Genomic DNA, 13433 nt, shown 5'->3' on the forward strand with positions numbered 1-13433 from the left:
TTACTCCGTAAGCAGTTGGTAACTCCTTCCTCTCACCACAGAACCTTGTAAATATGTATCGCAATGATCACTTTTTATTCAACTTATTTACATATCTACCTCTTATTCTAAATCTAAGTTCTCTGCAATTAGAAACTATATTTTATTTCTGTATCAGCATCTAGCAGACTGCTTGATAAAAATAGGTAGGTTGATAAATTTTGAATGAATGTATGAATACCCTGAACCTACTCACTCTCCCAAACCAAAATTCTAAAAGCCACCTTACATTCCTTGTCTTCTTCCACCCCCAAATGCTAATTTAATTGGTTATCAAGTTCTATTGATTCTACCCCTTAAAGATCTCTCGAATTCATCCTGATCTTACCATCTTAATGCCAAAGCCTTAGTTTGGGCCCCATTACTCCTTACTTGAACTAGATTTGCTCCCCTCCAAACCACTCTCCACACTACTGCTTCATTTTTTAAAAACATTTTTATTACAAAAATAATACATACTTGTAAAAAATTCAAACAATACAGAAATAAAAGCACAGTACCCCACCCAGCATACATACAACCATATAAGCCCCCTCACCTCCAAGCTCATTCCCCAGAGGTTATCACTGTGAACAATTTTAGCAAATATCCTTTTAGACCCTTTCCTTTGCACACACAAGTATATATAAACACATATAAATATGACACACATGATTTTGTCTTTTACAAAAATGGGATCACACTTGTTACATGATTCTTCAATTTCTTTCTTCATTCAATATACAGAAAATTTCTAAAACACAAACCTGATTATATCACTCCACTAGAGCTCCTCAATTCCTATAAAATTCATATTAATTAGCATCAAAATCAAAGCTCCCAATATGCTTACTGCCCATCTTTCAGTCTCCTCTCTAGCCAATCCAGCATTAAAGGACTGGAACTAAACCACCTTAAATCCTTTCTGGAACAAGGCAGGTACAAACAAACAAACAAACAAACAAACTAGGAACACACTCTGCCATTTCTAGACTTCAGCCTTTTCACTTCATGTTACATTCTGCCTGGACTTTCCCATCTAGCAAGCTCCTACTAATTCTTCAACAATCAGCTTATAAATGACCTCAAGGAAGACTTCCCTGACTTTTTCAGACATGATCACTCCTCTATTTTCTCCTATACTTTATATCTAGCTCTTTAATTGCACTTCTCTCACAGAACTGTAATGCTTTATTAACATGTTTTGAATTTCCCTCCCCTTCCCCCAACTTGATGGTAAGCTCTTTGGGTAAAAGGAATGTGTCTTATTTAGCTTTGCATCCCAAGGATCTGATAGAGTGCTTATGATAAAGCAGATGTTTAATAACAAATCTGTTGATAATTTTATGATTCTAGGAACATTTACTGAGTACCTACTATGCACAGAACCATATCCTAAGCATGAAAAGAAACAGAAGACACAGTCTTTGCCCCAAGGAACTTACCATTTTCCTATCATTTCTCGTGGGGGTGGGGGACAGAACACATTTACATGGCAACATATCACTTCTGACAAACAGGCTGTTTCAAAGATTTGTAATCATTTGCCTCAAACCCATTTAGGAACAAGGCATTGCATAATCAAATAAATAATAAAATAATGGGCAGTTTGTTCAATAGGTTTATGTGTTCAGTGTGGCATAGAGACCACCAGAAAGAACCCAATTCCCTGTCCCAGCAGGGGGGCTGTCACCTGTTCCAGCCTGCTAGAAAACTGAAATGATACCATGCTTGGAAAATTTCTAATATACCAAGAGAACAAAAAGCTATTAGTCCTTTCATAATTTCTCCTCCTTCCCCAGGGAAAAAATGATACAAAGAGCAATTAATGAAGTTAAAGGCAAGCACTGAAGGAGGAGGAGATTGCTCTATTTTTATCAGTGTAAGGGGGAAGGGAGTTGCTTGATTTTAATTCAAAGGGTGACATTGCCCCAGGAAGATCAGGAGAGGCGATTAGTTCATTATTATTTACTTACTATTTTTTAAAGGCTAAGGTGTTAATTAATCTGGTGATTTCAGGATCAGACACTGTACAAATATAAACAAATTAAATCATCTAGACTGGAGAACAGGGAAGGCTGACCAAGGAGGCCCAAAGGAAGCCTCATTCATCAGAGTCCAAGTCACTGTCCCCAGCAATGGAGTGGAAATCCTCACTGTCCTCCTCGTCCTCTGACAGGTGGACCTGGCATAGCACGCTCGGCCCAGAGCGTTGCTCTTCCTCCTCATCTTCTTCCTCCTCTGATACCTCATACCCACCGATGCTGCTGAAGCTTGTGTCTTGGGTGTTCGACTTGGGATCAGGCTCCTCATAGCTCCCATAACTGAGAAGAGAAACATGTCATCTCTCAAGCTCGGGCATCATCCTCTAGCTGACCAGTCCCGTTTTTGGTGCTACCAAGGGATCAGCCCATCTCACCTCCCCTGGACACTAAAGTGACTAGTTCTGGACTGTTCTACAGGTCCCTAAGAGAAAAGTGATCCTGTTCAAAAACGTCAACTTGCCAACTGCATATACACAAGAAGCTGAATGAAAGAAACTCTCCTATGCTCGAACAACACACTGCCAGCTTATGTGACCACAAATGCTCTGATAGCCTCATAGTTTCATCTACCACTTATTGCTTTACTTATCTACATTTCCAATTAATCAACAGTCCTAAAGATTCTACCTCTTCAATATATCTTGTCTTTATCCCCTTCTTCCCATCCCTACTCTGCATGCCTTGCCTTAATCCTTTGTTATCTCTGGCCATCACCACTGAAATCAGTCTTCATGCCTCTAGTCTTACTCTCCTTCAATTAATCACACTTCTGCCAGAGTGTGCTTTATTTTTTGTTTGTTTGTTTATTCTTAATTTTACTTTAAAAAATCACATAAATAACGCACGTTCATTGGTTTAAAAAAATCAGATTATATAACCAGAAAAAAAGAAGAAAAAATCACCAATAACTCCACTACCCAGAGGTAATATTTTGGTATATACGATCTTCCAATTTTTTTTCTATGCACTTCACTTAAATGTTTAAACATTTTTTATTTACAAAATTAGAATACTCTATATACTCTTTAGGAATCTGCTTTTTTCACTAATGATTATAATGAACATCTTTATAAACATACATCTACAGAATCATTTTTATAGATGCAAGGTATTCCACTGTATGGCTGTGACATAATTTATTTAACAGTCTCTCACTAAGACATTTAAGCTGTCTCTAATTTTCCCACTATTAGAAACAATGCTGTGATAAACATCCTTGTACAAACATTCTGATGGTGTTTTATTATTCCCTTAGCATTTCCTAGACATGAAATTTTGGGGCCAAAATGGATGCATACTTTCAAAATTTTTATTTCTGATTCAGCTGTTTCCTTCTCTAACCAGCTCCCCTATCCCACTCCTATCCAAGCCCCAGAAAAATCCTGTGGTTGCCTATCACAGCACTTTTCATGTTACACTGTGACCGGTCAGTCATCTGTTGACCTGTTTTAGGTTCCCCATGAACTCCACAGAGGAAGGGACCATATCATAGTGACTTTTGTACTTGTGATAAATATTTGCTAAATGAATAAATTAAGACTCTAACTGCTTCCTGGCTACCTCTGGCTAGATGTATCATATGTACGTACCTTAAATCCAACATGTCCAAACACAAATTCATTTTTTCCTCCTTTCCCATCCCACCTTATGCCTGTTCTTCCCCTTTCCCATCTCATTGACATTCCCATTCATTTTTTACCTGATCTCCTAAATCCAGTCCATCTACCCTGTAAATAGCTCTTGAATATGTCCCTTTCTCCTCCCTAACAGATCCCAGTTGAGATCCTTATCGTTTTCATAGTTATTTAATACACAAATTTGATGTTACTTCCTTTTCTATAAATGATTCCCATTACCTCAAATCCAAATGTTTTAGCATGCCATTTAAGGTCTTCTGCAATATAAAGCGTTGCTACCTTTAGAGCCATATCGCCCAACAATCTCCCTTCACTCTGGAACATACTTTGTTACATTTCTGTGCCTTTGAACATATTGTTACATCACTAAGGATCTCCTCACCTGCTGCGACTTATCTACTTAGTAGACTATTATTCATCTTGTAAGGCCCAGTTCAAATGTTCCCTGTCTGTGAAACTTTCCCTGTTTACTCCCAAGCAGGGTGAAACACCTCCTCCTCACTGGTGATTTGACACTTCGTACTTAAATTATGCTGTAGCACTTATCACATTGTATTTGTAATGATTTTGTTTGTATTAGTCTCTTCCACTAGACTGTGAGCTCCTCAAGGGCAGGATAAATCTTGTTCCTCTGTGTATTCCCAAGGGCCTACCACAGTGCCTGGCCCTTGTAGGCGCTCAGGAAATGTTTGATGGATGAAAGTAATCTGATGCTGGGCCCTTTGACATCATAGCTGGGCACTGATGCCACAGCCCTGTAGGATGTTGCTGTCGATTACCTGATGTTGCTATCCTCCAAACCATGAGAAGCCTCCCCACTGTCTCCCTCATAGGACATCATGCTTTCTTCATTTTCCATGCCCATCCTTGTGTTCTCCTGAAGCATTCGGGGCTGTTTGGGTATTATCCCACCAGATCCCACATCAGAGTCACTTCCACTTTCACTCAGTTGGATAGCTGTGAAAAGAGATTCTGAGGTAAGCTTGACAGAATTAACATCTTTGGCTTGGTCTTCCAAAACTAGTTACCCCACACATCTATATAGGTATCTTGCCTGGACTTCTCACGTCACTTAGGGTCAACAATGGCAAGATCTGTAGTTTAGAAACTGAATCCAAATAACCGTTTTTTCTTTTCCATCTCAGTTCAATCTATCTGTTTTTCTCCTATCTTTTCTCCTATACTTTTCTCTTGCCATTGCCACTGACCCACAAAACATCTCAAAACAGGATCTTTTTTCTTAATTTTACTTCCCTATTGCTACATATAACACTTCTTTTCTGTTTTTATCAAGTATTCAAATAAAAGGTGCTACTTAGGCACTGTCAACTTTTGTATCTCCTGTGTTTTATTTCCTCACTTCCTCTAAGGCTAATGAATTTGATCAGCCTACCACTGAGTGCTCTGTACTCTGAGGTCTACTAGTATTAGTAGAACTTCATTAAAAGAGCGTATGTGGCCAAGAGCTTCCTATCCAGTCCTGAGGGTGCTATGGTGAGCTACCCAGTTACAGAAGCAAAGGAGCAAGACTTACCAGAGAAAGGATTATCTCCTTCTTCATCACTGCCAGCATCTTCCTCATCATCTTCTCCTTCAGACATAAGCAAATCCTCATACAGGACACTGGCTTGAGGCTGTTGCACAGTTCCTTCCTCTTCATCTGCAAGATCACCATCTGCATCTTCCCCTTCCTGAACAGGACCAGTTGGGGGTCAAAATCCAATCAATCACTCAAGAGACCAGACGCCACCAGCCCCCCTAGCTGCCTCATAAGAAATCAAGTAATTTTAGTAGCTAGACTTGTTTAGCTGGTTCCAAGGATTAAAGTCAGACTGGGACTCACTATGGAGACTCTCTGATATCGCCTTGGGATTTGGCCTGCCCTCTGGTTGGGCTCCTAGCATATAAAGGTATAATGCAACCATAGCTTTCTATAAGCATACTCACTGGGGCTGGAGTCTTAGGTTTCCCATCCTCCTCCTCATCATCATCATACCCTTCAATATCTACATCAGAGTCTTCCTCGCCCAGCCTACCTCGGCCCTGGCGCATCTGAGTAAGGAACACAAATAGCACATCATTGAGGGACGTGCCTGTAGGAGGAGTTAATGAGGGCTCTCACTCTGGATGGATGCTCCTCCCTGATATCCTAGCCAACCCCACAGCTAGTGGGGGCTGTTAACACAGCTCAAGACATATGCATTTTCTCCCATTCATTCTTTGGAAATCACCCAAAGGGTAAAAAACCCAAAGAACAGGAAGGTCCTTGGTCTACTCTTACTACATTATCAAAAGGAGCCTCTTCCATTCTAATCCAAACTTTCCTTAGCTTGAGTTGAACATTTTGAGATAGAAAAAAATCCTTTTGTGTTTTGCACTCTCCAGTAGAACCCTGACTGAGATAAGCTGATAGGATTTCTGGCTTCAGATCAGAAGTATCTTCTGCCCTGGCCAGAGTGGTTAGGGTACTGGCCCACGGACAGAAGGGTCTCTGGTTTGATTCTTGGTCAAGGGCAAGTACCTCAGTTGCAGGTTTTATCCCCGACCTCGGTTAAGCGGGAGGCAACCAATTAATGTGTCTCTCACGTTGATTTCTTTTTTCTCTCACCCTCCTCCCTCCCTAAAGCTCAATGAAAAAAAAATATTCTCAGGTTAAGATTTTTAAAAATTAATAAAAATAAAGAAGTATCTTCTGATACCACTAGAAACAGCCAATTTAAAAATTTTAATCTAATTTCATAAATAATTTTAATTTAGATTATAGCATACATACAGTAGAGTAGCAGAGCAATTATTTTGAACTCTGTCTCTGAATACAGCTGTTCTTTTTAGTCACCTGTCAGGTTGCTCTGATGTATCATATACTTTTCACACTTGTGCCTTCCCTGAAGTTCTGCTGTGCCTAACTTTGCCCATGGGGACAGGCAGTAGAGAGTAATTTTGGTGGATAGACTTGTTTATCTGGTTTGAAGGATTAAAGTCAGACTAGGACTTACTATGGAGACTCTCTGATATTGCCTTGGGATTTGGCCTGCCCTGTACTGGTGGGGCTCCTATAGCATATAAAGCAGCGGTTCTCAACCTGTGGGTCGAGACCCCTTTGGCGGTCGAATGACCCTTTCACAGGGGTCGCCTAAGACCATCCTGCATATCAGATATTTACATTACGATTCGTAACAGTAGCAACATTACAGTTATGAAGTAGCAACGAAAATAATTTTATGGTTGGGTCACAACATGAGGAACTGTATTTAAAGGGCCAGAAGGTTGAGAACCACTGATATAAAGATATAATGTAACCATAGCTTTCTGTAAGCATACTCACTGGGGCTGGAGTCTTAGGTTTCCCATCCTCCTCTTCATCATCATTATACCCTTCAATATCTACATCAGAGTCTTCCTCACCCAGCCTACCTCAGCCCTGGAGCATCATGCGACCTGCCACCTTCCCACCTTGAAATCACATTCTTAACCTGTATTCCCAGAGCCAAGGAGCTTAATTATCCTTGATACATGTCATATACCACCACCACCACTCCCCCACTCTGAAGTATACTACCAATCTCACAAAGAGAAAAAGAATATCCTACCTGTGTCACCTGCTTTTCTGGAGTGGTAGTGGGAATATCCAGGACAGACATATTGCTCTCATCTTGAAATACAGAGGCATCTCGAGACATACTGAGGGATGTGTTGGTATCATATAAATCAGGTGGCTGTGGCACAAATCATATAACTTAGCTTCTATTTAGGAAAGGGAGTAAGAACTACAGCGATGCCCCTTTAGAGCACTCACTGAAGAAAAAGGTCATGCAGACCAATCCATTTATTGAGAAAACACAGCTTGAAACAACTTTATGGACAGGTTTTGGGGAATCTTACAAATGTTGCTCCTTCTAGTAGAGAGGCATCTAATGTGTATGCTCATTAGATTCCTGAAGCAGAAAGTATCAAAGTTATGGGACAATTTACGTCCTCACAGCTTTCTGATCAACAACCTAGCTTCTTCTAAGCCTTGCCTTACTGTTTTTTAGGCCCAGAACTTCATACCAGTGCTATTTTGATTGGTTTAGCGATACCTAATAGGAAATGGGATTAAGAAATTTCAATACCAGTAAGAGCTCATCAGAGGATGCTATGAGGCAAAATGGTGTGGTGAAAAATCATGGACTTTGAAGTAAACTGCCCTGGGTTTGAGTCCTGGCTCCATCACTTGCTGAATAACTTTAACAAATTACTTAATCTCTCTAAATCTTGGTTTCCTCAATTGTAAAACATGGTTGTTGGGAGATTTAAGAGATGTATAAACTCCTTACCCAATGCCTGGTATTTGATAAATTATAGATACCTTCTTCCCTATCCTGAAGAGAACAAGGATTTAGCAAATAGACTTATTCAGTGACAATGGGATAGGAAGAATCAATAAAGAACAGGCTGGAGAAATAGTAAAGCGTTCTCTGAGGATAATATTATGCAGCTATTTAAAAAATCTTATTTTCAAAGACTAGTTAATAAAATAAAGTACTTGTAATATAATGTGAAGTGAAAACAAGACCCAAAAACATCTTGACCAATTTCATTTTAAAAGTTGTTTATAGGCCTGATTGGTGTTGCTCAGTGGTTGAGTGTCGATCCATGAACCAAGAGGTCACCAGTTCGATTCATGGTCAGGGCACATGCCCAGCTTATGGGCTGGATCCCCAATAGGGGATGATTGATGTTTCTCTCTCAGCAATGTTTCTATCTCTCTATCCCTCTCCCTTCCTCTCAAAAATCAATAAAAACATTTTTTTAAAGTTGTCTATAGCCCTAGCTGGTTTGGTTCAGTGGACAGAGTGTCAGCCTATGGACCGAAGGGTCCCGGGTTCCATTCCAGTTAAGGGCACGTACCTCGGTTGCAGGCTCCTTCCAGGCCCAGGCCCTGGTCAGGGCATGTGCAGGAGGCAACCAATCAATGTGTTTCTCTCACATCAATGTTCTCTCTGTCTTTCCCTCTCTCTTCCACTCTCCCTAAAAATCAATGGAAAAATAGCCTCAGGGAGGGTTTAAAAAAATGTTTGTCTATAAACACACACCAAATGTGCACAGTGGTTAATTCTGAGTAGTGAACTTTATTTTATAGAACTTATTTCTCCTTTATATTTTCCAATTTTTTCCCAATGAACATGTTAATTTTATTTTAAAAAAACCAACATGTTACTTTGTGGGGTTTTTTTTTAACAAGCAAGGCTGACTGAGAAGAGTGTTTTGGAGACAGGGAGGCCAAACAGAATTTAAAGGATGACAGAGCAGATAAACTAATTATGGGACAGAAGAGAAAATCCAAGAAATGAAAGGCTCTATGGGAAACTGCAAAGTAAGCAGTTTTAAATAAAGTATTAAGCTGAATGTACGATGCAATACAAGCTAGGCAGAAATGGCTGAGTGAAAATAAATTATTGACTATCATCATTTAGAGCTGGAAGTAAAGTATGGTTACTGTTGTGTTTCTATACAGTCATAATTGTATTATGACAGGTTAAACTTATGCAACACTCTAATAACATTTGGGTTTGAGAGTAGTAATGAGTAAGGACAATCACTCATGTGCATATTCCTCAGGTTAAGAGGTAATGAACTGGGCTTATTATTTTAAAATTTGTATATATGAGTAAAGGCAATGATGAGAGGGTGAACTGGAATAATGAAGAGGAACTACCTACACCCTATTCTTCATAGAAGACCCTCTAACTGCACCAAACTACAGCTACTGCTCAGGAGGGAGAATAGTTGCCAGGTTTGCTTTAGCCATTTGAGACAGCATGGGATGGGTAGAGAAGGAAGGAAGAAGACTTTCAGGTTTAAGGCTCTGACTCACCAAAGAACTGGGCCCACGCTGCCATACACTAGGCAAACCATGTGCCACTTCGTGGCTAGAATGTCCTGGGGAAGGATGGCTAAAACCCAGGCTTTAACTTACCAGAAAGCACCTGGTGGAAGCTGTAGGCCTATTAGCAAATAAGGCCTTCCCGGGCAACATCACTCACCCAAGCCCCCCTGACCCAATCTGCCCAACACACTTCAAAAACCTTTTCTTGTTCTGGGCCTGGAAGAAATATCTTAGGAGTCTTTATACATGGCCCCTCAGTAACCTATGTTTTGTAATGAAAGAGAGAGTAAAAGATAGATAGGACGAGTGCATGAATGAGATATAGACAGCAATAATCCAACAGAAATCATTTAGGTTGCATTATCAGTACAGAGAAAAACCTGAGTAGAATGAAAAAAAGTTTTTCAATGGGTATTGAGAAAATTTTGCATTAAAATACTTGGTTAGCCCGGCCAGCGTGGCTCAGTGGTTGAACATCGACCTATGAACCAGGAGGTCAATGGTTCGATTCCTGGTCAGGGCACATGCCTGGGTTACAGGCTTGGTCCCCAGTGGGGGGTGTGCAGGAAGTAGCCAAATCAATGACTCTCTGTCATCATTGATGTTTCTATCTATTTCTCCCTTTCCCTTCCTCTCTGAAATCAATAAAAATTATTTTTTAAAAAATTTGGTTAAATTTGAAAGGGCCTTTGAAAACTTTGTAGACAACTTTTGTACAGATAAGAAAACAAACATTTACTGAATGTTTACTTAATGTGCCAGGCTAAAATTAATTTATTTCATATTTATAATAATCTGGAAAAGTACATTTTAGAGAAAAGGAAACTGAGTTAGGAGATTAAGTTAACTTCCCAAGTTCACAAAACTAAAAAGTAGCAGAGCTAAGATTCAAACCCAGCCTATTTTATGCCAAACTACATGTACTTTCTACTTTACCTTAGTGCATCCAATATAGTAAGCAAGCTATATTCTGGGTAAGTTCTATTCTTCAAATATGCCATCTCTCTTAAGAGCATAGTATTGATGAAATATACTCATTATATTCAAGGGTAAGAACAAAATCACTAAAATTTCTTATTAATCCTACTCTCTAGTCTAGTCTTTAAGATGATAAATATTACCTGTCTCATTTACAAAGTGTGGGAATCAATCCAGGAAAATGGGTGACATCTGAGCTACAGTAAGATACATCTGAGGGAATGAATAATCAGGCATATATAAGGCATAGGAACAATGTGGCTCGCGTCTATAATTGAGAAGTATATACCCTAGGGACGTGCCAGAGCCCCAATTCATAGGTAAGGGAGCTCCAGAGACTCAAGAGGAAGGCCTCTGGCCATAGTAGTCAGGAATCTGGTATTCCTTCATACTGCTTAAACAACTAAGACCCACCCCACTCATTCATCCCACACCTGACTCTTCTGAATTCAATAAGGCCACCAAGACCCATGGCCCTCACTCACCTTAGCCTTTGAGAAGACAAGAAAGCACACGAAAGGCATAGGAAGAGGAAGGACAGAGAAGAAGGGTATCTCAGTAAATACAGCTGTTAACATGCTCCCAATTTCCCAAACCAATAGAACTATAAGAGGTTCCTACAAGTATCACATGATCTCACTTATATGTAGAATCTAATGAACAAAAGAAACTGATAAACAAAACAGAACCAGAGACATTGAAGCATGCAATAGACTGACATATTTCAGAGGGAAGGGGGTGCGGGTGGGAAGAGATTAAACAAAAAAATGTATATGCATATATGCATAACCCATGCCCACAGACAATAGTGTAGTGAAGGCCTGGGGAGGGGGCGGAAGCAGGGTGGAGGGCGCCAAGGGGAGAAAAAAAGGGGACATCTGTAATATTTTCAACAATAAAGATTTAAAAAAAAAGAGGAGATTCCTAGTCCTCAGACTCACCTGAGGTGTGTAAGGCCCTGGGGTCATTGGGTCCAAACTGTCTAATTCTGCTTCTTCCAAAGCTGCTTCTTTAGCTGTACAAATATCCTTCTCAAGTTGAGTCAAATGTTCATCATACTGAGAAATAAAAGTAATGAATTCATTCAAAATGTGTTTTAAACACTAGGAATACAAAAGTAAACAAAGCAGAGAAAAATTTCTGTCTTCATGGAGCTTCTATTCTAGAGGCAGGACACATGACAAAGTAAATAGTTACAGGGTGTCCCAAAAAAATGTATACACACTTTAATAGCTGATAGCTCAATTTTTAAAATGAAATGTATTTTAATAAACACTGCCTTTATAATTTACTCCAAGTGTATGTACATATTTTTTGGAACACCCTATATATAGTTTGTTTAAAAAAAAATTTAGGTACCATCTCACACCTGTCAGACTGGCTATCATCAACAAATCAACAAATGACAAGTGCTGGAGAGGATGTGGAGAAAAAGGAACACTCGTGCACTGCTGGTGGGAATGCAGACTGGTGCAGTCACTATGGAAGACAGTATGGAGTTTCCTCAAAAAACTAAAAATGGAACTCCCATTTGACCCCGTGATCCCACTTCTAGGAATATATCCCAAGAAACCAGAAACACCAATCAGAAAGGATATATGCACCCCTATGTTCATAGCAGCACAATTCACCATAGCTAAGATCTGGAAACAGCCTAAGTGCCCATCAGTAGATGAATGGATTAGAAAACTGTGGTACATCTACACGATGGAATACTATGCTGCTGTAAAAAAGAAGGAATTCTTACCAATTGCAACAGCATGGATGGAACTGGAGAGCATTATGCTAAGTGAAATAAGCCAGTCAATGAAGGAAAAACACCACATGATCTCACTCATTTATGGATAATAAAGACCATTATAAACTTATGAACAAAAATAGATACAGAGGCAGAGCAGCCTCGAACAGACTGTCAAACTACAGCGGGAAGGCCGGGGAGGGTTGGGGGGCAGGAGGGGGGGATAAGAGATCAACCGAAGGACTTGTATGCATGCATATAAGCATAACCAATGGACATAAGACACTGGGGGGTAGGGGAGGCCAGGGGATTGTCAAGGGCGGGGGAAAAAAAAGGAGACATGTGTAATACTCTTTGTAATACTTTAAGCAATAAAACAATTTTAAAAAAGGCAAGGGAAGTAAAAGCAAAAACAAATGAATGTCACTAATCAGAGAGATGCAAATTCAAGTGTGTATTGCTATATATCAAAAATATAATGCTAGCCACTAATGTAATTTTTTAAAAATTTAGTAGCCACATTTAAAAAGTAAAAAGAAATACGTAAAATTAGTTTTAATAATATATTGTATTTAACTCAATATACAAAAATTTGATTTTAGCTTAAAATCAATAAACAAATTACTAATGAAAAAGAAAACATTTAGTTCTAGGTAGGAAAATAAAGCAGGGAAGGAAATAAGGGCTATGGGGTGAGGGTGGGGGGAGCATGATGTTACATTTTAAAATAGGATAGGCAAAGAAGGTCTGCTCATCCAAGGGAACAGAGGGATTCCATAAGGCTAAATCCCAAGGGGATCTCCTCTTCACCACCTACCTCAGTCAACGTCTGGCAACAGACGTTCACAATCTCCTGAGCAGTCTTAGTATACTGACTTTCAGGCCCTATAAATGAAAAATGAAAATGCCATTACCTTTACAGACGTCAATTCCAGAAATTTACATTCTTTCACCAACAATGGTATTCCATTATCTTAGACCCCAAATATCATACTTCAGCCTTAACCCTGACTCTTGCTTTACTTTTGAAGGTAGAAAATTTCAAACGTGTTAAAAAACAAAGATTCTGCCCTGCCAGTGTGGCTCAATGGTTGTGTCAACCTATGAACCAGGAGGTCATGGTTTGATCCCCGATCAGGGCATATGCC

The 13433-nt window shown here is 39.6% G+C and overlaps 1 protein-coding gene across 1 annotated transcript in view; it reads right to left on the reverse strand.

The window, feature by feature from the left end:
* Nucleotides 1-456: 456 nt before the first annotated feature.
* Nucleotides 457-13433, reverse strand: part of TAF1 (TATA-box binding protein associated factor 1) — an 80371-nt gene continuing 67394 nt past the window's right edge. The window contains exons 33-38 of the mRNA XM_023765059.1: nucleotides 13103-13170; nucleotides 11489-11605; nucleotides 7291-7416; nucleotides 5235-5391; nucleotides 4480-4657; nucleotides 457-2342 (exon numbers count right to left, since the gene is read on the reverse strand). Of these exons, the coding sequence (XP_023620827.1) occupies nucleotides 2123-2342; nucleotides 4480-4657; nucleotides 5235-5391; nucleotides 7291-7416; nucleotides 11489-11605; nucleotides 13103-13170 (866 nt within the window). The 3' untranslated portion in view covers nucleotides 457-2122. The remainder of the gene's footprint in view (nucleotides 2343-4479; nucleotides 4658-5234; nucleotides 5392-7290; nucleotides 7417-11488; nucleotides 11606-13102; nucleotides 13171-13433) is intronic.

This window comes from Myotis lucifugus, unplaced genomic scaffold, assembly GCF_000147115.1.
Source record: "Myotis lucifugus unplaced genomic scaffold, Myoluc2.0 scaffold_4, whole genome shotgun sequence".
Classification (NCBI taxonomy): Eukaryota; Metazoa; Chordata; class Mammalia; order Chiroptera; family Vespertilionidae; genus Myotis; species Myotis lucifugus.